We start from the raw sequence: 25,232 nt of genomic DNA on the forward strand, positions 1-25,232 counted from the left end.
AACATGTCCCAGTTACACTAGTTCCACCTGCCCGCGTTTGGTCAATATTCCTCCAAACCTGTCCTACCCATGTACCTGTCCAACTGTTTCTTAAATGTTGGCATACTCCCTGCCTCAACTGCCTCCTCTGGCAGTTTGCTCCATACACCCAGCACTGTTTGTGTGAAAATGTTACTCCTCAGATTCCTATTTAATCTTTTCCCCTTCATCTTGAACCTATGTCTTCTGGTCCTCGATTCCCCTACTCTGGACAAGAGTTTCTGTGCATCTACCCGATCTAATCGTCTCATGATTTTATACACCTCAAAGATCACCCCTCATCCTCCTGCGCTCCAAGAAATAGAGACCCAGCCGACTCGGTTGATCACATGCTGAATAATCCAACTACATTTTTGTTTGGAAGTGGAAAGAAATAATAAAAATTGCATTCATTGTAATGTGTAAAAAGAGTTGAGATACTGTATTATAATTTTGCTGCATGCCATTGTGGTCTATATCATGTCTTGATTGGTGAATATGTTTAGTTTGTGATTTTATTCGAAGCAGAAATACGTGAATGCTTCATTGAGCATAATTCCGACTGGTAACTATGCACTTCGTCTGAGCACATTATCACACGCGTCTTGCAAGCCATCTTAAATGACCACCTAAACTGTAATTTGGCAACCTAAAAAAGTGCCTAGGTTGCCCGGCTGGAAACAGAGAAATAAATTAAGTGAGAGCCCTGCCTCGCTAACATCTTCTATAACGAGAGTCCAGAACCAGGGGCCACAGTTTAAGAATTTAGAACAGAGATGAGGAAAAACCTTTTCACACGGAGGGTTGTGAATCTGTGAAATTCCCTGTCTCAGAAGGCAGTGGAGGCCAATTCTCAGGATGTTTTCAAGAGAGAGTTAGATAGAGCTCTTAAAGGTAGCGGAGTCAGGGGATATGTAGAGAGGCAGGAACAGGGTACTGATTGTGGATGATCAGCCATGATCATATTGAATGACGGCGCTGGCTCGAGGGGCCAATTGGCCTACTCCTGCACCTATTGTCTATTGCAACTTGATCTCCCAACTTCGATACTCAATACTCTGAATGATGAAGGGCAATGTGCCAAATGCCTTTTTGACCACCTTATGTGCCTGCGATTCCACCTTCAAGGAACCATGAACCTGAACTTCTAGATCCCTCTGTTCTACAACACTTCCCTGAGCCCTACCATTCAATGCTTAGGTCCTGCCCAGACTTTCCACCTGCAAGGACCTCCACATTTCTCTGTAACTTCTAGATCCCTTTTATGTTCTACAACACTTGTCGGATTTCGGACATTTTCGGATTTCCCTGGACCATTTTTAGCAGATTAGGTAGCTTAGCTGCTGCCTCAGGTGACCGACTCATTGTAAAAAATGCATAAATGTTAGTCAGTTAGTTTGGAGGGATTTTATGTGGTGGTGGTGGAGTCGGGGTGAAGGGGGAAACTTTAATTCTTAGTCCCCTACCTACCTGGTCGGCGACTCCCAACCTCGCGGAGCTGGGGGCTCCGTCCTCAGCCCGGGCGGCGCCGGTTGTAGCTCCGACCCCGGCAACTCTACTGCTGGCTGCGAGGCGCTCCAAATCCAGCGCGGGCCCGCGGACGTCCCAGCTCCGGATCAAAGTCTGGGATACCAGCGGGGGAGCGGGCAATGCCTTACCGGGTCGCCGTGCGAGCTCCGGAACGCTGTGGCTGCACACACAACATCGCGGAGCGTCGCTGGATTTGGAGCCGCGGAGCTGGGGGCTCCGTTTTGGAGCTCACACCCCAACTTTACCCCTGGCTGCGCTGCAAATCCAGCGACCCTCCGCGACTTTGTGTGTATCTTCTGCCGCACGGTGCTAATCTTGCCCGCTCCCCGCTGGTATCTCATCCAAAACTTTGAAATAATTTGGAGCGCCTCGCAGCCAGGGGTAGAGTTGCAGTACAACGAGCCCCGCAGCCCCACGACACCGAGATGCACAGCACTCGTCACATTGGCCTCCCCCGTCCACCAGAAGCAAGAAAAGTTTACCCCTTCCCCCCCTCACCCCTCCAAACTAACTGCTTCCATTCCATAACAGAGTTAAAGCGTTCGGGAGGAGGCCACAGTTCAGACCTGGGTATCGTGGGTCCTTTTGGGTCAAGTTTGGCCCAAACGCGAGTTTGAACGACTCTGGAAAAAATGGCTGGTTTTCGGAGCTTTTCGGTTTCTGGAACACCGGATAAAAGGTTGTGCACCTGTATTAAATTCTATCAACAGAACCCTTGATCGAATCCTGCAGCACAAAGAGAGTAAAAACCACCCACTTTAGTATCTTCTGTGCTAATCTTGCGTATATTTTCTCAGTGCTGGTGCCCAGCAACGAACCCTGATCACACCACTCGATCCAGTAAAGAAGCAAACTTCCACCATCACCCTCTGCTTCCTTCCATAAAGCTAATTTTCTATCCCATGTGATCTAGCAGCCTACCATGCAGAACCTTTCGAATTGGACAAAGAGAGTAAAAAGTAGTGTGCGAGTGCTGGTGCTGAACAATTCTGATTAACAGAGAAAGCGAATTGCCTGAAGATAAGGAAGTAGATATTAAGTCCTGATGGCTGCTCCATGACTCTGGATAGAAAAGCAGCTACTGTTCCTCAAGCTTATATTGGGCCTTGTTACAAACAGAGTTGGAAACAGAGTTTAGAGTAGGAGTTGGTTGGGGAATCGATGTAGCGGGTAACTGGTTCTTATGAATTGAATGCAGGTGCTTCACAAAACCAACCTATATTTTGTTTCTTCAGTGTGGAGGAGACCGCATTATGAGCACTGAATGGAAGAAATGCAAATAGATTATGGGATCCCTGAAAGCAAGGGAACAAGGACAGGTGTTCCCTCTCCTGCAATTGCATGGCTGCCATTCAATTGACAAGCATTCAAAACGATTTACAAAAACTGGTCTGAAAGTGACACTTCATTCATGGCAGTCACAGCCCGAAACTGATTCGTGTTGATCACTGAAGAAATCCTTAAGTGACAAGTGGCAGAAAATTGCAAAACATCAAATCATTAATACCTTACAACTTCATAATGGCTTAAATCTATTTTAATCACAAAACCTTTATCCAACCTTGGCAGTGAAAGCATCCACTGAATCACTAGAATGTTGACAAGAGACTGCTCAATGACAGAATCTCAAGCAAAAAAAAAGAACTGCTGGGACTCAGTGTGTCAAGCTGGAGGCAAACGGATGAATGGTTGTCATTTCAGGTCGAGACCCAGCAACAGAATGCCTCGATGGAAGTACATTCATCCTTCTTCAGTTTTCCTTCAAAACAGTTTGGAAGCATCTGGCAAGGAAGCCTTCATAAATATCCACTTCTTAAATAGTTCCTCAGGATTAAAACGACTTACTTCCACTCCAATTTTGTGGCTTCGAAGGTGGATAGTGACACAAACATAGAAAATGCAAACTAGTCTACAGGACAGGTGTGTGGGTAGTCTGCTGCTTCCGCCCATTATGAAGGGTATCTATGTGCTCCTCATGTAAAGCCTAAAGATTTTCAGGACTACAAAGGCTCTCTCAAATATATATATATATGACTATCTTCAGCAAAAGAGACATGTCCAACTGCAGAGGAGTCTCCCTTCTATCCACGGGTCAAATCACTGTCAGGATCCTTCTGGAATGTTTCCAACTGGCCACATAGCTGCACCCTAAATAACTGCTCATATATCGTTGACATGTTCTTCTTTTGTTCAATAACTCCAGGTGAAACGCAAGGACTGACATCAGCCAATGTGCACAAGGTTTTTCAGCCTAACATGAACATGGGTCTAAAACATGAATCTATCAATCAGGCTGGTCTTGTCCTTGATTGTGCATACGAGCCATGATACAAACCAATGTATCGCAACAGAATCATATTCAAACCTGCATTATTGTTCCAACACTTTTTACTAAATCTACAATGCATAGCTTTCGGTAGACAGATGGTTAGAAACTGCCACAAAATTATTTCATGTACATCAATGGAATATGAATCACATACATGGAGAAAGCTGTCCCACTGAAGCAGCAACGCAAGAATTTCAAGTCAAATTATTTTTGAGTCCTGACTCGAAAAGCCAAGACATTATACCTTGAATCAATAATTCTGAATGTGGTGGGGAGAATTCCGCAAACTTTCAGGGCGAGAAGGAATGAAAGGTATTTTTGCTCTCTGCACTCCACCTTCAATCCAGAGAAATGAAACTACAATCAATGCTAGTTTAAAAGCCATGAACTTCAGAGGAACAATACCTCAAGGTATGCAAATCAGAAAAAAACATAAATGTCTCCAGCAAGATTTCATATTACCCTTCAAATCAAAACTTGAATGCATTTACTTTCAATATAATGATCATTGCAGATTATCCTACTTGGCTTTGAATGTTAACCTTAGCCAAGAAATGAAAAACTCACATGTTCTCATCAGAACATAATATTTTAACAGTACTTTCTCTCTTTTGCCTTGATAGACAATAGGTGCAGGAGTAGGCCATTCGGCCCCTCGAGCCAACACCGCCATTCAATGTGATCATGGCTGATTATCCCCAATCAGTACCCCATTCCTGTCTTCTCCCTATATTCCCTGACTCTGTTATCTTTAAGAGCCCTATCCAGCTCTATCTTGAAAGCATCCAGAGAACCTACCTCCACTGCCCTCTGAGGCAGAGAATTCCACAGACTCACCACTCTCTGTGAGAAAAAGTGTTTCCTCATCTCCATTCCAAATGGCTTACTCCTTATTCTTAAACTGTGGCACCTGGTTCTGGACTCCCCCAACATCGGGAACATGTTTCCTGCCTCTAGCGTGTCCAAGCCCTTAACAATCTTATATGTTTAAATGAGATGCCCTCTCATCCTTCTAAACTCCAGACTGTACAAGCCCAGCTGCTCCATTCTCTCAGCATATGACAGTCCCGCCCGCCATCCCGGGAATTAATCTTGTAAACCTACACTGCACTCCCTCAATAGCAAGAATGTCCTTCCTCAAATTAGGGAACCAAAACTGCACACAATACCCCAGGTGTGGTCGCACTGGGGCTCTGTACAACTGCAGAAGGACCTCTTTGCTCTTATATTCGATTCCTCTTGTTATAAAGGCCATACATGCTATTCGCTTTCTTCACTGCCTGCTGCACCTGCATGCTTACTTTCAAAGACTGATGTACAAGGACCCCCAGATCCCATTGTACTTCCCCTTTTCCCAACTTGACGCCATTTAGATGGTAATCTGCCTTCCTGTTTTTGCTACCAAAGTGGATAACCTCACATTTATCCGCATTAAACTTCATCTGCCATGCATCTGCCCACTCCCTCAACCCTGTCCAAGTCACCCTGCATTATCATGGCATCCTCCTCACAGTTTACACTGCCAACTTGCTTGTGTCATCTGCAAATTTGCTAATGTTACTTTGAATCCCTTCATCCAAATCATTGATGTATATTGTAAATAGCAGCGGTCCCAGCACCGAGCCTTGCGGTACCCCACTAGTCACTGCCTGCCATTCTGAAAAAGACCCGTTAATCCCTGCTCTTTGTTTCCTGTCTGCCAACCACTTCTCTATCCATGTCAGCACTCTACCCCCAATACCATGTGCCCTAATTTTGCCCACTAATCTCCTATGTGGGACCTTATCAAATGCTTTCTGAAAGTCCAGGTACACTACATCCACTGGCTCTCCCTTGTCCATTTCCCTAGTTGCATCTTCAAAAAAATCCCAGAAGATTAGTCAAGCATGATTTCCCTTTCGTAAATCCATGCTGACTCGTACATTGTTACTCCTATCCAAATGTTCGGCTATCTCATCTTTTATAATTGACTCCAGCATCTTCCCCACCACCAAACTTTTCCACGATATCTTACAGAGAGGAATCTCACTATTGCAGTATCTGTACACGTGCAAGTAATTAACAACTTTCCAAAATTAGATTTTTGACTAAACATAGTTTGAATGTTCTGGGGGAAAAAAAATATATACCAATTTCAATCAATAGATGAAACTGTTTCTGTGAAATCTCATTATGATGCTTTACTATACCATTGTCCTTAAGCAAATCATAACATTTTTCTTAAGTTTGCCATATAAAGATATAGAACATGCAGTAGAGGAACAGTACAGAAAAGGAACAGCCCTTTGGACCACAATGTCTGTGCCAACAGTATGACATTAATCTCCTCTGCCTGCTCGTGATCCACATTCCTAATTTTCCTGCATATTCATGTGCTTATATAAAGCCTCTTAAACACTACTGTTGTATCTGCTTCAACCTCCTCTTCTGGCAGCACATTCCAGTCACCCATCATTCTCAATATAAAAAACTTACCGCACACATAACTTTTAAACTTTCCCCCTCTGACCTGTAGTCTCGAGTCTTTGGCACTTGCAACCTGGGAGAAAGGGTTCTGGCCATCTACCCTATCTACACCACTCAATTTTGTAAACCGCTGAAGATAGACACAAAATGCTGGATGGGCAGCAGGATGGGCAGCATCTCTGGATAGAAGGAATGGGTGACTTTTCGGATCGAGACCCTTCTTCAGACTGTAAAAACCTCTAGCAGGTCACCCAAAACCTTTGACATTCCAGAAAAAAAAAATCCAAGTAACTCAGCAGGTCAGGCAGCATCCCTGGGGAACATGGATGTGACATTTCAGGTCAAAATCTTAACTCAGAACAACCTCAACTCAATGCCAATACCCTCAAATTCAGGCAACTTTCTTGATTAGGAAAGGTGTCAGACGATACAGGGCAAAGGCAGGAGAATGGGGTTAGGAGGAAAAGATAGATCAGCCATGATTGAATGGCAGAGTAGCTTATATCGTCCGAGTGGTCTTATTCTGCTCCTTGAATTTATGAACTTTCATATAAATTATTACTTTTATTTATGTCTCCTGTGGCAAATAATGTCAGTGGTAAGACTGAAAGCTTTCGAAATATTGCAAGTGATCAGATACATAATCTATTGCTTTTGCTCCATTTCTTGATGGGAAAACTAGGCAAAGCTGCACTCTTCAGCATCTCCTCTATTTCTCCTCCAAAACCCTGCGTTGCAGTCACTTGACAGCAAAGATACTATTGACAGCGTGTGCGCCTGAACTTGAATTAACGTGAACAAAGTTTTTGTTTCCGGGAAACTTCCGTGTTCAAACCTGCCGTTTTGGTGCGGCGAAGAGGAGGTGGGTGACTTACTTCTTGTAGTCTGTGCTGAAGAGGCGAAACGTCGAGCTGGCGGCGGCTCCTGAAGTCATCGCCGTGGCTTCTTGGCCCAACTCAGTCGACTCCCCTCCCAGGCCCCGGTCGCCCTGGTCGTTGTAGGACACGTTGTTACTCGCCATAATCCGGCCGCAGCAGCTCTCTCTCTCTCTCTCTCTCTCTGCGCCGCGACTCCAACTGCAAACACGTTGAACTTCACTCTTTAGTTTTCAAGTTAAAGTTCCACTGGAGAGCGTCTCTTCTTCTTCTCCTCCTCAATCTGCAGAGACCGGAAACAGCGGGGAGGGTGAAAGGTCACGATGCCCCCTGGTCACATGATGCAGCCGCTGCCATGGAAACGGCCGCCCTGACGTCACGCGCACCGTCAAACGTCCACTCAGGTCCCACCTCTCAGTGCAAAGATGCTCTGGCCCAGGGCAGCAGGAGCCAAGAGCCCAGAGCCCAAAAGGCCAAGAGCCAGGAGCACAAAAGGTCAGGAGCCCAAAAGGTCAAGAGCCCCCAAAAGGTCAAGAGCCCAAAAGGTCAGGAGGCCAAGAGCCCAAAAGGTCAGGAGCCCAAAAGGTCAGAGCCCAAAAGGTCAGGAGCCCAAAAGGTCAAGAGCCAGGAGCCCAAAAGGTCAAGAGCCCAAAAGGTCAAGAGTCCAAAAGGTCAAGAGCCCAAAGGTCAGGAGCCCAAAAGGTCAAGAGGCCAAGAGCCCAAAAGGTCAGGAGCCCAAAAGGTCAGGAGCCCAAAAGGTCAGGAGCCCAAAAGGTCAAGAGCCCAAAAGGTCAGGAGCCCAAAAGGTCAAGAGCCCAAAAGGTCAGGAGCCCAAAAGGTCAAGAGCCCAAAAGGTCAGGAGCCAAGAGCGAAAAAGGTCAAGAGCCCAGAGCCAAGAGCCCAGCCCAAAAGGTCAAGTGCCAGGAGCCCAAAAGATCAAGAGCCAGGAGCCCAGAGCCCAAAAGGTCAGGAGCCTGGAGCCCAGAGCCAAGAGCCCAGCCCAAAAGGTCAAGTGCCAGGAGCCCAAAAGGACAAGAGCCCAAAAGGTCAGGAGCCCAAAAGGTCAAGAGCCCAAAAGGTCAAGAGCCAGGAGCCCAGAGCCCAAAAGGTCAAGAGCCCAAAAGGTCAGTCAGAGCCAAGAGCCAAAAAGGTCAAGAGCCCAGAGCCCAGAGCCCAAAAGGTCAGGAGCCAGGAGCCCAGAGCCAAGAGCCCAAAAGGTCAAGAGCCAGGAGCCAGGAGCCCAAAAGGTCAAGAGCCCAAAAGGTCAAGAGCCAGGAGCCATTCGGCCCTTCGAGCCAGCAGCACCATTCATTGTGATCATGGCTGATCAAAGCTCAAGGGTCAACAGTCCAAGAGTTCAAGAGCCCTAGAGCCAAGTCAAAGAGTTCAAGTTTGGCGGTCTGAGAAACGACTACTGGAGTTTTCAACGTAACTTTATTCAAAAGCTCAAGTTGCAGCATACAGGTTAATCAGACACGTCTGGCCACATCGACGGTCAGCGCTGAACTGCAGCACGCAAAGGAAAAACCGCGCGAAAACAACAGCCCCTCCCGAGTCACGTGACCGCGGCTTCCGAACGCCAGGTTCGATATCTGTATCTGCAGGCGCCGCTACACAAAAGTATTTTATTGTCATATGTCCCAGATAGAACAATGGAAGTGTTTATGTATTAATTTTATGTATTTTAGTATAGTATAGTATAGTATATCTTTATTGTCATTTTCCTGAGTACTCGCATACCCAGAGGAAACAAAAAAACGTTGCTCAACCTGTGTCCATTCAGTGTGCAGTAAAAAATAAATAGAAATAAAAATACATATATCATGAACAAATTAAACACTCTACTCTCTACTAAACAATAACAGGCGTTCCGATCGGCAGTGGCACAACAGTGGCTCTGCTGCAGTGTGTCCAGGTTGATGGTTGGTGCGTGATACTTTGGCAGGGGGCAAAGTCCGTTTATCAGTCTTATAGCCTGCGGGAAGAAGCTGAGGAGCATCCTGCTGGTTTTGCAGCTAATGCTCCTGTACCTCTTCCCAGATGGCAGGATGGAGAATATGTGATGCGATGGGTGGTAGGGGTCTTTGATGATGGAGATGGCTCTGCTGATACATCTCTTCCTGTATATGTCCAGCAGGAAAGGGAGTGGAGCACCAATAATCCTGCTGACGGTCTTCACAATCCTGTCTAGTTGGTGCCGTTCGTACGCCTACTTATTTTGTGTTTTTTATGACTGTTGGCAGATCAATTTCCCTCCTGGGATAAATAGTTCTATCGTATCATATCAAATTCTTACTTGCATAGCACGACAGGATTTGTAAACATAGTACACGATAATATAATAAACAAGGGGAAAAAAAGTTCAGTGTGTGTATATATACACATACATTTACACATATATACAGATCATGTATATATAAATATGTCTGAGGAAGGGCCATGGCCCGAAATGTCACCCATTCCTTCTATCCAGAGATGCTGCCTGCTCAATGAGTTACTTCAGTATTTTGCATCTATCTTTAGTTTAAACCAGCATCTGTATTTCCTTCCTACACACATACCAATATATATATATATATATATATATATAGACACGCGCGCACACATGCATGCATACGTACACATAAAAACAAACAAACAATAATATTGCAATAATAACAATAATAGTCTATGTAGTTCAGAACTTATTTGAGGTTGTAGTGTTTAATAGCCTAATGGCTGTTGGGAAGAAGCAGTTCCTGAACCTGGATATTACAGTTTTCTGGCTCCTGTGCCTTCTACCTGATGCTGGAAATATGCAGTTCCTTCCTGAACCCTTCTACCTGATGGCAAGGGTGAAATGAGTGTGTGGCCAAGGACATGAATGAATGAATGAATGCTCACTCACTCACCACTGTGTAAAAAACTTAGTCAATGGTGCTTTATTTGTGACATATGCAACTGTACAGTGAAATTCATTGTGCATATATTACATATGCAGGCGCCGCCATTTTTGGAGCCGTTACACAAAGTCCAAAGTCCAGTCTACCCCACGCGTTCGATGTACTGAAACAGTTCCCGCGAACCGAAGTCCCATTCTCCTCGCCTAGCCATCCTTGTAACCCGGGCCACCTCCTGCGGTCTGCCTTAAGGCATTATCCCTGTTCACCCTCGTACTGGTCCTTGCTTAACATATCTGACCTCTTCAGTTCCCTCCCGGTTACGCCATCAGATATGCCTTCAAGAGCATTACCAGATCCACCGATCAACGGCCCACTGAGCAGATTACCGGTCCCACCAGACACTGTGACGGGCGGGTCCTCCTGGAGAGTCCTCCTCCGAAGTCGGTGCGTGGCGTGTGAGTCAGGCCTGCTTGCCGGGAGCATCCCGTCCTGCTGCTTCAAACTTTCCCCGAACATCTCTTGAACTTCCACAGGTGTACAGTAGAGAGCATATTGACTGGACAGAGTGATCTGGACATGTTGAGTGAGTGGGCAGATGCGTGGCAGATGCAGTATAACATAAATAAATGTGAGCTTATCCACTTTGGCGGCAAAAATAAGGGGGTAGATTATTATCTCAATGGGGTTAGGTTAGGCAAGGGGGAGGTGCAGCGAAACCTGGGCGTCCTTGTACATCAGTCACTGAAAGTTGGCGTGCAGGTACAGCAAGAAGTGAAGAAAGCTAATGGAATGTTGGCTTTCATAACAAGAGGATTTCAGTATAGGAGTAAAGAGGTTCCTCGGCGGGATTGTCATATGAGGAAAGATTGAAAAGACTAGGCTTGTATTCACTGTAGTTTAGAAGGATGAGGGGGAGATCTTATAGAAACATATTAAATTACTAGACTAAGTGGGACCCATTGGGTCCCAGCATCACACGGGAGGGTAGGTTCCCCCAACGCAATATTCTACCTCTCCACCAATTCCAATATTGGTGGCCAGTAGGGGTGGGAGGGGGGGGGCTTTCTGGAGCTGGGTGTTGTGGGCTGAAGGGACTGGTTTCCAGAGGGCTAGTGTGGACATTGCGGGCCGAATGGATTCTTGGGCTGACAGCTCAGTCACTCAAGCCTGTTGTGCTGGCAGCTCACTCACTCACGTCTGGTGGGTGGCAGTTGACTCACGGCTATTCCTTGAAATTCCATTTCAAGCAGGGTGCAAGGCCACCAAATTCAAGTGCAGTTTCTTACCACTTCAAGCAAGGTGCAAGGCCACCAAATTCAAGTGCAGTTTCATACCATTTCAAGCAGGGTGCAAGGCCACTAAAGACAGCGAGCCGTGACCTCTCCCTCCTCCATCTTGCAGAGACTAAGCCATGCCCACACCTCTGGGTTTTATAGTCCCTACCCCCCTCCCACCAGAAGGGGCATGGCCTTCATGGAGTGATTGACAGGAGAGAGAATCTCAACATTTTTTAAATACTAATAACTCTTTTATTTTTCATCGATGGGAAAGATCCTCGGCACCTAATGAGCGGAGGGCGACTCTGAGTAAGATGACCAAAAATCACAGCCATACGTAGTAGCGTTTTTTCTAAAATCAATATAAAGCGCAAACAGGAAGTGGTCAAGATTAGACTTTTAATTATATAGAAGGCAAGGCAACTTTAATTAGGCAAGGAAACTTTCATTAGGCAACACAGCTTTAGCATTTCCAAACCAAAGGCAACACAGCTTTAGCATTTCCAAACTATATTTAGCATTTCCAAACTATATTTCAAACCACATTAAGGGCACTGACAGATCAGTAAAACCACTCAGAGTTTAGTAGACATGTGTTCAGTGTTATTCACAGCTCAGACTGAGAGATGTGACCCTCTCTCTCCCTATCTTGTAGAGACTGACTGAGGCACTCAACACTTCCGGGTTTTATAGTCCCTCCGGAAGGGGCGTGGGCTTCAGGAGAGAGAATCTCAACATATTTTATACTTTAATAACTCTTTTATTTTTCATCGATGGGAAAAATCCTCTTGCCTGCGCAACGAAGGGGCACTGAGTAAGATGACCAAAAATCACAGCAGTGGCAGTGTTTTTACTAAAATCAATATACAGAGCAACAGGAAGTGGTCAAGATCAGACTTTTAGTAATATAGATAAAAGGACTGGACAAGCTAGATGCAGGAAAAATGTACCCAATGTTGGGTGAGTCCAGAACCAGGGGCCACAGTCTTAGAATAAAGGGGAAGCCATTTAAGTCTGAGGTGGGAAAAAACTTTTTCACCCAGTTGTGAATTTGTGGAATTCCCTGCCACAGAGGGCAGTGGAGGCCAAGTCTCTGGATGGATTTAAGAGAGAGTTAGATAGAGCTCTAGGTGCTAGTTGAATCAAGGGATATGGGGAGAAGGCAGGCACGGGTTATTGATTGGGGACGATCAGCCATGATCACAATGAATGGCGATGCTGGCTCAAAGGGCCGAATGGCCTCCTCCTGCATCTGTTTTCTATGTTTCTATGACTGGTTACATCAAGGCCGGCTTTGGCAAATTCAACGTCCAGGAACGAAGCAGACTGCAAGAAGTGGTGAGCACAGCCCAGTCTATCACAGGTATTAACCTTCCCAACATCGAAGGGATTTACAGGAGTCACTGCCTCAAAAAGGCAGCTAGCATCATCAGAGACCCACACCACCCTGGCCATACACTCATTGCACTCCTGCCATCGGAAGAAGATACAGTTTTTTGGCTCCTATAACGTCATCGTTCAGGAACAGCTTCTTTCCTGCAGCTATCGCGCTTTTAAACTCTACAACCTCCAAATAAGTGCTGAACTACATGGACTTGGGAGTATTGCTTTTGTCTTTTTGCTCTTTATTGTTTGTTGTTTTTGTGTGTAATGTATGTGTATACATATACTGAACTTTTTTAAATTTGTTTATTATGTTTACAGAGTACTATCTTTACATATTATGTTGTGCTTCGGCAAGTAAGAATCTCATTGTTCTGCTTGGGACATATGACAATGAAAGATTCTTGACTCTTTAAATGTTCCTCTCCCTACTTTTAAGCAATGTTCTCTATTCTTTGATAGCTCATTCCTTGGGAAATAGGTTCTCTGCCCTATCTATGCCTCTCATAATTTGATATACTTCTGTTAGGTCGCCCCTCAACCTCCGACTCCACAGAGAAAATAATGTATGTTTTCCAATTTTTCCTTATATCTGCTGGAAAACCATCCAAGTTTGTCCAACCTCTCCTCATAGCTCCTTATACAGTAGCTAATACCCTCTAATAAAATAATCCAAGTTTGTCCAATCCCTCCTGAGAGCTATTAACCGCAAAAAAAAAACAATCCAAGTTTGTTCAACCTCTTAAAATTTTTTTTTTATCAAATTCAAAAATCCAGGTGTATCTAATAACAGGAAAAAAGTGATAGAAATTGCAGAACTGGTATTTTAGACAAATTAGTGTTTCTATTTTCTTCAGAGCATGTCAACTGCAATTGACACAAGGTGGCACTCTGTTCCCAGCTCCTGGAGGTGACCACATTTTCATTGCTGAAAAATATACAGGGGATCCCCAAGCAGCGATTCGATGATAATGTTGGGATAATTCGCCATGCAGCCCACAGTATTGGCCAAGCAGAATCCCATCATTTAATTATACACACAAGAAGTCAGACTTTTAGTACCTTTTACAGCATGAAACAGCAAATTGTGCTAATAACACACCCTGGACTTTGGAAAACATCCCGGGGGATTTAACGACTGCATTATCAAATAACGTTCGACTCCAAGTCACGTAAGAAGATTTATGAACAGATGACCTAAATCTTCACCAGGGAGGTAGCTTTTACGGAATTACTTGTATACATTAAGATGTAGAAATATATTTAAAGAGGAAATTCCAGAAAATAGGGTAATCACAGCTGGGCATGCTATCTGTGTTTGATCAATTGAATTCATTTCTGATGAATGGCTGATGATCAGCAATGGCTGATCAACAAGCCACAACTGGAGAAATCCAGATGCCTCGGAGAATTATCGCTGTTGGAGATTGCAGTGCTAAAGGAAGAGCAAGATCTCAGGGACATTTGAAATAAATGCACTATTAACTAGATTCAATGTAAGACAGGAGCACATTGATGGGGGGAACATATTGGGAGTTAGAGTACTGCCAGCAGAGATTTAGATGACCGCATGGTAGAATGAGGGAATCTGGCTAGATGGTTGAACAGACTAATTAAAGACCTTCCACAGTGCTTCACGTCTACTGAATTATTTTAAGAATAACCATTTTCATTCTGCCATTCACCTGATGTGATGTGGATGGACTAAATGACATTGGACTCATACTATTTCATAACAATGAAATTAGATTATTCACATCGATCTAAGAGGGAAGTCAGAGCCTTTGAACGCAAAGTTCAAAATGCGCCACAGTACTGCGCTAGAGTGTTGATCCAAATTTAGTGCTCATGTGTCAGGAGTACGATTTCAACACAAAATCTTTTCCAGGATTCAGGCATTACAATAAAGGCCAGATTTATTGCACAATTAAGAAGAGCACAAAAGAGGGGTAAAGCAACCTGACCATCAAACTACCTGTGGAAAATGCATCTGTCCATTTGAATGATACAACTGACCAGTCTCAGTCATTGTGGAGACAAGGTCCTCCCTTCACCCTTTATTGTTCTGTGCAGCATGAGAATCATGTTAAGAACAATTGGCTCAGCATAGAAAATGTATCCAAATCTGGTCATTCAATGGGTGCAGTGAATGAATAGCAGAAGCTGAACTGTATGCCACCCTCTTATCCCCTCCTCTTAAAATAAAAGATCTCAAATGATTTTGGGGCCAGCACAGTGGCACAACAGTAGTGTTACTGCCTTACACGTCAGAGATTCTGACTATTGGTGCTGTTTGTGCAGATTTTGTACGTTCTTCCCGTGACCTGCATAGGTTTTCTTCGGGTGCTCCGGTTTCCTCCCAACACTCCAAAGACGTACAGGTTTGTAGGTTAATTGGCTTCTGCAATGTTCTAAATTGTACTTAGTGTGTGGGATAGTGTCGATGTGCGGGGAGTGCAGGTCGGCGCAGACTCTGTGGGCCAACGGGTCTGTTTCCATGCTGTATCTCTAAATTAAACTAAACTAAACCACAATCTGTAAGCACACCCTATCGCTATTCATATGCCATGAGATCAATCCTGGTTCAATATGGAGTGCTGTGAGTTTTAAAATGAGGTATCAGCCCAGTGAAATTGCGACACAGCATGGAACAGCCTTGGGACTCCATTACAGGAGTCCCTGAGGGTCATCCATGTTCTGCTGCTTCATCAATGACCTTCCTTTCATTATTACTTCCACGTTGCATATTTTCACAGTTGACTGCACAATGTTCTTTTCCATTGGCAACTTTTCAGAAAATGAATTAAAAAAATGCAAATGCTGGATATCTAAAATAAAAACAGAAAGGTCTGGAAATGACAATGAGAGAGTTAGATTTAGCTCCTCGGGCTAACGGATTAAAGGGATATGGGGAGAAAGCAGGAACAGGGTGCAGATTTTGGATGATCAGCCATGATCATATTGAATGGCGGTGCTGGCTCGAAGGGCCGATGGACCTACTCCTGCACCTATTTTCGATGTTTCGATGTTTCATATTGTGCAGAGGGAAACATCGATAATGTTTCTGGTCAATGATTTTTGATCAGAACATTCACCCCCTTCATAATTGGCACACAGTGGCTGCAATGTGTTCCATCAATAATTGCACTGTTGTTACCCACCTAGGATTTCCCAAGCCCACAACCTCTCCCACCAAGAAGGACAACGTGTGTAGGAAGGAACAGCAGATGCTGGTTTAAACTGAGGATAGACACAAAAATCTCTGTCGTTCAGACTCCATCTGAAGAAGGGTCTTGACCCGAAACGTCACCCATTCCTTCTCCCCAGAGATGCTGCCTACCCTTCTTAGACACTTTTTGTGTCTAAGAAGTACAAAGAGTTCAGACACATAGGGACATGCCCATCAGCGGGGTTCCCAGCCAAGCTGCACAGTATTTTGATTTCATTGGTACCTTGACTAAATTCTTGATCACCTTCCCCAACTTCACACAAGGAATAACTTGATTAGAAGAACTGCAACAGTCAGGGATGCTCCCATGCACCAAGCCCTTGCAACACAACCATTATCCGTCTTGGTGCTAAATGTTGTTGGGTGGGGAAGCGTTATTGGTGTTGCTGATGCAAATAAGTCAAGAGTCAAGTCATGAGTGTTCTATTATCATATGTCCCATACAGAACAATGAAATGCTTCCTTGCTGCAGCACAACAGAATATGTGGACATAGTACTCTGTAACAATAATCGTGCAAAAAGACAAAACCAATTCCCCCAAGTTTATGTAGTTCAGAGTTTATTTGGTGGTTGTAGTGTTTAATAACCTGATGGCTGTAAGGAAGAAGCTGTTCCTGTACCTGGATTTTACTGTTTTCAGGCTCTCCTTCCCGATGACAGGGATGAAATGAGTGTGTGGCCAGGGAGGTGTGGGTCTCTGATGATGCTGGCTGCCTTTTTGAGGCAGCGACTCCTGTAAATCCCTCAGATGATGGGGAGCTCAGAACCAGCATAATATACATACAGTTGAAGATGTCACAGACTACAGATGTGATGAACACAATGGTGGAGGGAATGAATATCCATCATGATGAATGGGATGTAAACCAGGTGGGCAACATTATCTTGGCGCAGTGAGGCTTCTGGGAACTGCACTTCAAGGGTTTTACAGGTCAAAGGTCTTTATTTGTCACATACCAATTAAGGTACAGTGATATGCATCCATACTAAAAAAGCAACAAGACACACAACTACATAAAAGTTAACATAAGCATCCACCACAGGGAATTCCACATTCCTCACTGTGATGGAAGGCAATAAAATCTAATCTTCTACCCTCATTTTTCTCCCTCGTCGGGGCGATCGTAGGTCCCGCAGTCGGCGGTCGAAGCTCCCGCATTGGGGCGATCGATGCTCCCCCGTCAGGGCAGTTGAAACTCCTGCGGCTTGGAGTTCCTGAAGTCGGTCTCTGACCAGAGACCACGAGCTCTGGGCCACCCGGGGCGGCGACTGCGGGTGCTCGGAAGGCCCCGACCACGGATGAACACGGAGGGGAGGCTGGCTGGACTATGGTGCCATCCCCATCTTGGTGCCATTTATGTTATGTTGTGTCGTGGACTTTCTGTGTTTGTGCTTTTTTTAAATTCAATTTGAATTTTATTTTTAACATGTTTTATTATTTATTTATTATTAATTTATTTTTTTATGATTTTTTTTAATGATACTGCCTGTAAGGGAAATTCATTTCGTTGTCTCAAATTGAGACAATGACAATAAATTTGAATACAAAATTTGAATACAATACAATAAAGTCCGCAGGCACCCACGGCAGAGCTCAGAGGTCTATCCCCGGCAAAGGGATCACGCGCTCAGCGATGTTAAAGTCCCACAGGCACCAGCGGTGGAGCTTCTCGAAATCAGTCTCCAGCAAAGGCCGCCAACTCCTCGATGTTAGGCCGCAGTGTGGACTGAGATACAGGTACGGAAAAAAATCACATCTCCGTCGAGGTAAGAGTTTAGAAAAAGTTTCCCCCAACCCCCTCCACCACATAAAACAAGCTAAACACTAAAAACATACATGATTGAATTTAAGGTAGACAAGATTGCTGGAGAAACTCAACGGGTACGGCAGCATCTAAGGAGCGAAGGAAATAGGCAACGTTTTGGGCCAAAACCCTTCTTCAGACTCCAACGTTTCGGTCCGAAACGTTGCATATTTCCTTCGCTCCATAGATGTTGCCGTACCCGCTGAGTTTCTCCAGCAATTTTGTCTACCTTTGATTTTCCAGCATCTGCAATTCCTTCTTGAACATGATTGAATTTATAAATGGCATTATCTGATCTGTAAGGATAGCATGCAAACCAAAACTTTTCACTGTACCTCACTATACGCGAGAACAATAAGCCTAAACCTGAAGACGGTTACTTACCCACATTACTCTGACACCCCACCCAAACCCACAACCTTTACCACCAAGAAGGACCAAGGCAACAGGTGGATAGGAGCACCATCAGTAACATCTTGTCTGGAACAATAAGTTATGGTCAATTAAAGCTGGCTATGCTGCAATGCCCAGATCCCAAAAGAGGAGTAATTGTGATCCAGTATTGCATTAGGTATTCCAGTGACATTGGAGAAACCAAATGTAGATTGTTTGACTTCTTTGCCCAACCGACTCCAACTGGTCCAGAACGCAGCTGCCCGACTCATCACCCACACCAAATCCTGGCATCACATCACTCCAGTCCACAAACAACTTCACTGGCTTCCCATCTCCCACCGGATCACCTACAAAATCCTGGTCCTCACCTACAAAGCTTTCCACCATTTGGCCCCCCCCATATCTCACTGACCTCCTCTCCCTCTACCAACCCTCACGGTCCCTCAGATCCACATCAGCCGGTCTCCTCTCCATCCACAAATCCAACCTCCACAATTTTGGGGACAGAGCCTTCTCCAGGGCAGCTCCCAGGCTCTGGAACTCCCTCCCCCAACTGATCCGCAATTCCGTGTCCCTCACCATCTTCCAGTCCCGCCTCAAGACCCATATCTTCACCTCTGCCTATCCTTAGCCCCACGTCCCCCTCCCATTTCATTTGTGCTTGAATTGCCTCATATTGTATTTTGAATTGAATTCTGTCTTTAATTTGTGTACTAGTCATGTCTCTACTATTTATTTCATTCCGCTTACATGTTTTTCCTCTACTTGCTAAATTTTTGTAAGGTGTCCTTGAGACTCTTGAAAGGCGCCGATAAATAAAATGTATTATTATTATTATTATTCTTTGTGGAATGCCCATGTTGACTCGAGAGGTGACTAAGAGCACCCTGTTATCTCCCACTTTAATTCTCCATCTCATTCTCTCTCTGGACTCCTGCACTGTTATAACCATGCCGAACATTAGCTTGTAGCACAACACACCATCTTCCAGCTGAGCATGTTGCAGTCGTACAATATTGAATTGGACTTTAGGTCACTCGGTTTCAATATCTACATCAGAACTAGGTATTTCTGCTGCAAATCATCAATCTTTGTGTTGAGTTTGGTCAAAAGCTGCAGCAAGGACGTGTTGAAGCTGGAAAGAGTGCAAAGAAGAATTACGGGGATGTTGCCAGGACTTGAGGGCCTGAGCTATAGAGAGAGGTTGGACAGGCTAGGACTCTATTCATTGGAGCACGGAAGGCTACGGGGTGATCTTATGGAGGTGTATAAAATCACGAGGGGTGCAGATATAGGGTGAATCCACAGAGGCTTTTATCCTGAGGAAGGGAATCAAGAACCAGAGGACATACGTTTAAGGTGAGAGTGGAAAGATTTAATAGGAAACTAATTGGCACCTTTTTCCGCACATAGTGTGAAAGGTTCATGGAAGGAGCTGCTAGGGGAGGTAGCTGAGCCACGTACTATAACAGCACTGAAAAGACATTTGGACAGGTACATGGATAGGAAAAATTTAGAGGGATAGGGGCCAAACACAGGCAGATGGGATTAGCATAGATGAGGCATCTTGATCGACATGGGCAAGTTAGGCTGAAGGGCCAGTTTCCATGGCTTGTGTGACTATAATTTTATGACTCAAATATGTGATATTGACACTGTTTTCCTGTCTCCGCTAACACAGCTGGGAGCATTCTCCAACCCTGCAATCTGCAGCTTTATATGTTCCTTTGTCTCTACTCATTCTCCAAATGCCTTACTTATTCTATTTTTTCTCGACTGTCCTCATTAACCCATCAAGCAGATAAGCTCTACAATACATCCCCATGGCAACCCTGGGCTCACTTCTCAAATAATTAAACACATTTAAAAAATCTATAAACAGAGGATGATGAAGCTAAAACTTCCTCTCAACTAAGGAAATGGCTCAACGTTTACAGCCTCAATGTAAACTCCGCATGCACAATCATTTTACAGGAAAGTCCTTTAAAACTTTATTTTGGCAATTAAAAAAACACACTATTAGATTGAATGACTGACTGAAATGCAAATGTAATAGTCCTTTTACTTGCATTCCTGTTAAAATTCCTGTTCAGTGGATATTTTTAAGGCATAGACAGACATTTTCTTGATTTGAACGGGTGTCAAAGGTTATGGGGAGGCGGGAAAATGGGATTAGGAGGCAGCGATCAGCCATGATTGAATGGCGGAGTAGAATTGAAGGGCCGCAAGGACTAATTCTACTCCGATAACATGTGAACGTGAAAATGTGAGACCCTTATAGAAACAAAGAAACATAGAAAATAAGTGCAGGAGTAGGCCATTCAGCCCTTCGAGCCAGCATTGCCATTCAATATCATCATGGCTGATCATCCAAAATCAGTACCCCGTTCCCACTTTTTCCCCATATCCCTTGATTCCCTTAGCCCTATGAGCTAAATCTAACGCTCTCTTGAAAACATCCAGTTAATTGGCTTCCACTGCCTACTGTGGCAGAGAATTCCAGATTCACAACTCTCTGGGTGAAAATATTTGTCCTCATCTCAGTCCTAATGGCCTACCCCTTATTCATGTGACATGGGCGGAATTCCAGGGGGGGTGGGGGGTGGGACATGTCCCTCCCATGTTTTGAGAGGTGGGGACGATCCCCCCCCCCCATGTTTTGTAATCCGGATTTTAAAATTTGGTGAAAAAAAATCTAGTAAAATCTCCGCTTTCCGCGAGACAGTGGGGGCGTCACAGTTAAGCGCTTGTTAAATGTCTCTATTAACATCGTATTAACATGATCTGTCACCATTTGTGTTTTGACCTTCAAGTATTACTGAAGGTATTCACAGAGAATTTCTTATAGATGTCTGATGCGGGTACAATTACGATTTGAACTAATTCGATGTATTGGTGGATGGGAAAGATTTAAATGGGTATCGGATTTAAATGGGTCAGGTCATTAAGAGCTTTGGTCGAACGGGTTTCCTGGCTGGCTTGCAGGTAAGTCCTTCATTCACGGTCACACGTTATTTATTTTTTTTGCATCTTTCTCTCTCTTCCCCCTCTAAGGTTGGTTCTTCTGTTTGCCTTTATTTGTTTCAGTTTTATTTGTTTAATTGTTATTTATCACATTGTAGCTTTTGAAAGATTCAAGCGGGTATCAGACACTTTCTAAGCACTGTATCGGCCTGTTTGCGGGGCCTTTCATCGCCCGCCGTGGCTTAAAATCAAACTGCTGCGTCGGGGTGGCCGATTTTAAACCGCGCCCGGCGATGAAAAGCCCCGTGAACGGGCTGATTCAAACCCCATGATTCGGGGCGGACGAAGCTGCAGTTACTGGAGTTCGGAGTCGGTCACCAACCATGTCAGCCTATATTACCGTCCGCAGGGCCCACGGCCATAGCCTCCTAAGCCTTGTGCGTGTGTGTGGCTGCACCTGTGCACGGCCACCAAGAAGCGGTACCCCCATAATTGTGTCCCCCCCATGGTTTGATAGCGATTTCCGCCCCTGAACTGTGACCCTCTCGTACTGTATTCCCCCATCATTGGGAACATTTTTCCTGCATCTACCCTGTCCAATCCTCAAAGAATTTTATATGTTTCTATAAGATCCCCTCCCTTCCTTCAAGATTCCAGCAAATACAAGCCAAGTTGACCCATTCTTTCATCATATGTCAGTCCCGCCATCCTGGGAATTAACCTGGTGAACCTCCACTGCACTCCCTCAATAGCAATAATGTCCTTCCTCAAATTAGGAGACCAAAATTGCACACAATACTCCAGGTGCGGTCTTACCAGTACAACTGCAGTAGGACCCCCTTGTTCCTAAACTCAAATCCTCTCGCAATGAAGGACTGTGGAATTGAATTGAATTGAATTGAATTGAATTGAAAGATACAGCTTGGAAATAGGCCCTTTGGCCCACCAAATCTAAGCTGACCATTGACACCCTGATGCACGACAATGCTGAGATGATATTCTTCCCCCTTTACTCTATCTATTGTGCTTGAGTTTAACTTACACTGTATTTATGTTTGGTATAATCTGATCTATTTGGATAGCATGCAAAATAAAGCTTTTCACTGTACCTAGGTAAGTGACAATAAGTCTTAACTGCCTGGCCCTCTGAGGTACTATCGGCGCCCTATACATGGCAAATCTTTGCATACCTTTGCGAAACAAATAATTTCACTGTGACATGTCACATGTGATAATAGAGTATCAATCAATCAATAAAGAATCAATCAATCATTTTGTACCTATCTTCGGAGTAAACCAGCATCTACAGTTCCAAGGGCCAAGTTTGGCCAGGCTGTCCCTCAAACTCCGCCAGGACAACATGCTTTTGTGGTCAGGTCAGGACCCCTGCACGTACAACAACTGAGAATTGAGAATGGTGCCAAACTGGCGATAGTGTATACTGTCTAAGTGTACTACTGCTATACACTTGTATTGTATCTGGTTTGTAAGAAGGAACTGCAGTTGCTAGTTTACACCAAAGGTAGATACAAAATGCTGGAGTAACACAACGAAACAGGCAGCATCTCTGGAGAGAAGGAATGGGTGATGTTTCCTTCTCTCCAGAGATGCTGTCTGTTCCGCCAAGTTACTCCAGCATTTTGTGTCTCCCTTTGATTCAAATCAGTATCTGCAGCTCCTCCCTAGACATGTATCTAAGTGCTTATGATACATATGATACTCTATACAAAAAGTGAATTTCACTGTACCTCGGTACACATGACATATAAAGTACCATAACATAAAATGGCATACCATTCCTCAAAGTACAATACCATACCATACCATTTCTTTCACACAAAGGGTGGTGGGTGTATGGAATGAGCTGCCAGAGGAGGTAATTGAGGCAGGTACTATTGCAACATTTAAGAAATAGTTAGACAGGTATGACACAAAATGTTGGAGTAACTCAGCGGGACAGGTAGCATCTCTGGAGAGAAGGATTGGGTGATGTTTCAGGTCGAAACCCTTCTACACATGGATATGACAGCTTTGGAGGGATATTGACCAAACATGGGCAGATGGAACGAGTGTAGCTTGCACATGTGTAAGAAGGAACTGCAGGTGCTGGTTTAAACCGAAGATAGACACAAAAACCTGGAGTAACTCAGCCGGACAGGCAGCATCTGTGGTGAGAAGGAATGGGTGACGTTTTGGGTCCAGATCCTTCTTCAGGGTCTGAAGAGTCTCGACCCGAATGTCACCCATTCCTTCCTTCCTTCCAGAGATGCTGCCTGTCCCACTGAGTTACTCCAGCTCTTCGTGTCTATCTTTTAAAAATTTTCCCCTGCACGGAGAACCCGACCTTTCCCTGTCGGGTCTCCGTTGTCGTTGGGGCTGCACCGTGGAGCGGCCTCCGGCAGGAACGTCCTGGGGTTCCAGTCACGGAGCTGCAGACCTACTCACCATCACGGAGCTGGCCGAGTCTGGAGCGGGAGGAGCGGTGGTGGCGCGCTGCTGCGACCAGACCCCGGGGATTCGGAGGCTTACCGCAGGTCTGGTGGACAGTGATATCGGGAGCCCGCGGGTCCCTGCTGGGAGACCGCTTTTCGGGGCTTCCGCAACGGCGACTTCTCCCCCCTGAGTAGCGGGGTCAAGGATGACCTGGAGCGGGGCCTTACATCATCGCCCGGCGTGGCTTCAACGGCTGTGGGACTTTGCCAGCGCCCGCCCGGGGCTCCAACAACAAGACCCGGAGCGCGGCCTTGCATCACCCGGCGCAGCGTTAATGGCCGCGGGACAATTGTCATCGCCCGCCGGGGGCTCTGACTTTGACTCTGACATCGGGGGCAGAGATATGTTTTTTTTGCCTTCCATCACAGCGAGGTGGAGATGTGCTGTGATGGATGTCTGTGTAAATTGTGTTGTGTCTTGGGTCTTTTTTTTCTTGTATGTATGACTGCAGAAACAACATTTCACTTGAGCCTCTATGAGGTTCAAGTGACAAATAAATTGTATTGTATTGTATTGTAAATCCGGCACTGCTCCTGCTCCTGAACTATTTCTTACTCCTCCCCCCTTAACCTGCACCCACGTCTGTCAATCAGCAGTGTGGCCCCGCCCCTCGCGGGAAGCCCCGCCCCGCCGGGGATGACGTAATGCAGCGGACTGAACGTTCGCGACGCGCGGCCGCTTCCGGCGCCGCCATTTTCTCGCCGTCTGATGTGAGCCGAGGGCGAAGGAAGCGCGTCCGTCTGTCCGTCTGTCTCTGCCGGCCCGGTCCGGCCCCGCCCCGCACGTCCCCAGTGCCCGCACCGACACCGGCTCCGGCACCGACATAGCGACCGCGCAGCGGGGCAGGCAGCAGACAGCAGGCAGCCTCACGTCCACCCACCCACACACACGAGAGCAGCCGACATGTCCGACTTCGACAGCAACCCCTTCGCAGATCCCGAGTTCAACAATCCTTTCAAGGTAAAAGGAGGAGGCTGGCGGCTGTGTTGTTGATCAGCGGGCCCGCGGCCTCGGGGAGAAGGGAGGCGAGAGGGGAGAGAGAGACGAGAGGGAGAGTAGAGGGGAGAGGGGAGGGAGGGAGAGATTAGAGGGGAGAGGGAGAGACTAGAGGGGAGGGAGGGTCTGGAGGGGGGAGAGGGAGAGAGAGACTAGGGGAGGGAGGGAGGGTCTGGAGGGGAAGGGAGAGGGAGGGTCTGGAGGGGAGGGAGAGGGGGGTCTTGAGCAAAAATAAAAGGAGGGACCGGGGGGGGCGGGTAAAGGGAGAGGATGGGAGGAGGGGTCTGGAGGAGGGGAGGTTGGAGGGGGTCGCATACAGAGGAGGGAGAAGTCCAGGATTGGGAACGGGAGGAGGAGATGGGGGTCGGAGAAGGGGTGAAGAATGGTCTGATGGGGGGAAAGTGGAGGAGGGATGGTCAGGGAAATGGTTCAGAGTAGGGGTAAGAGGAGGGTCGGGGAGGAGGGGGGGGTAGAAGGTGACGTCAGTGGGGGGGAAGGGGTCGGAGGTGGATTAAGGGGGGGGGGGGGGTCACGAGGAGGGGGGGGGGGGAGTGTAGACTGTATGGGAAGGAAAGGGGGAGGTGTAAA

General features: G+C 45.8%; 2 protein-coding genes across 2 annotated transcripts in view; one reads left to right on the forward strand and one right to left on the reverse strand.

The window, feature by feature from the left end:
• The window catches only part of ap3b1a (adaptor related protein complex 3 subunit beta 1a), a 250,224-nt gene extending 242,676 nt beyond the window's left edge, over positions 1-7,548 (reverse strand). Inside the window, exon 1 of the mRNA XM_055631560.1 lies at positions 7,219-7,548. Within this exon, the coding sequence (XP_055487535.1) occupies positions 7,219-7,364 (146 nt within the window). The 5' untranslated portion in view covers positions 7,365-7,548. The remainder of the gene's footprint in view (positions 1-7,218) is intronic.
• Positions 7,549-24,363: 16,815 nt separating this feature from the next.
• Positions 24,364-25,232, forward strand: part of scamp1 (secretory carrier membrane protein 1) — a 52,446-nt gene continuing 51,577 nt past the window's right edge. The window contains exon 1 of the mRNA XM_055631568.1: positions 24,364-24,608. Coding sequence (XP_055487543.1) covers positions 24,552-24,608 — 57 coding nt within the window. The 5' untranslated portion in view covers positions 24,364-24,551. The remainder of the gene's footprint in view (positions 24,609-25,232) is intronic.

This window comes from Leucoraja erinacea, chromosome 3, assembly GCF_028641065.1.
Source record: "Leucoraja erinacea ecotype New England chromosome 3, Leri_hhj_1, whole genome shotgun sequence".
Taxonomy (NCBI): Eukaryota; Metazoa; Chordata; class Chondrichthyes; order Rajiformes; family Rajidae; genus Leucoraja; species Leucoraja erinaceus.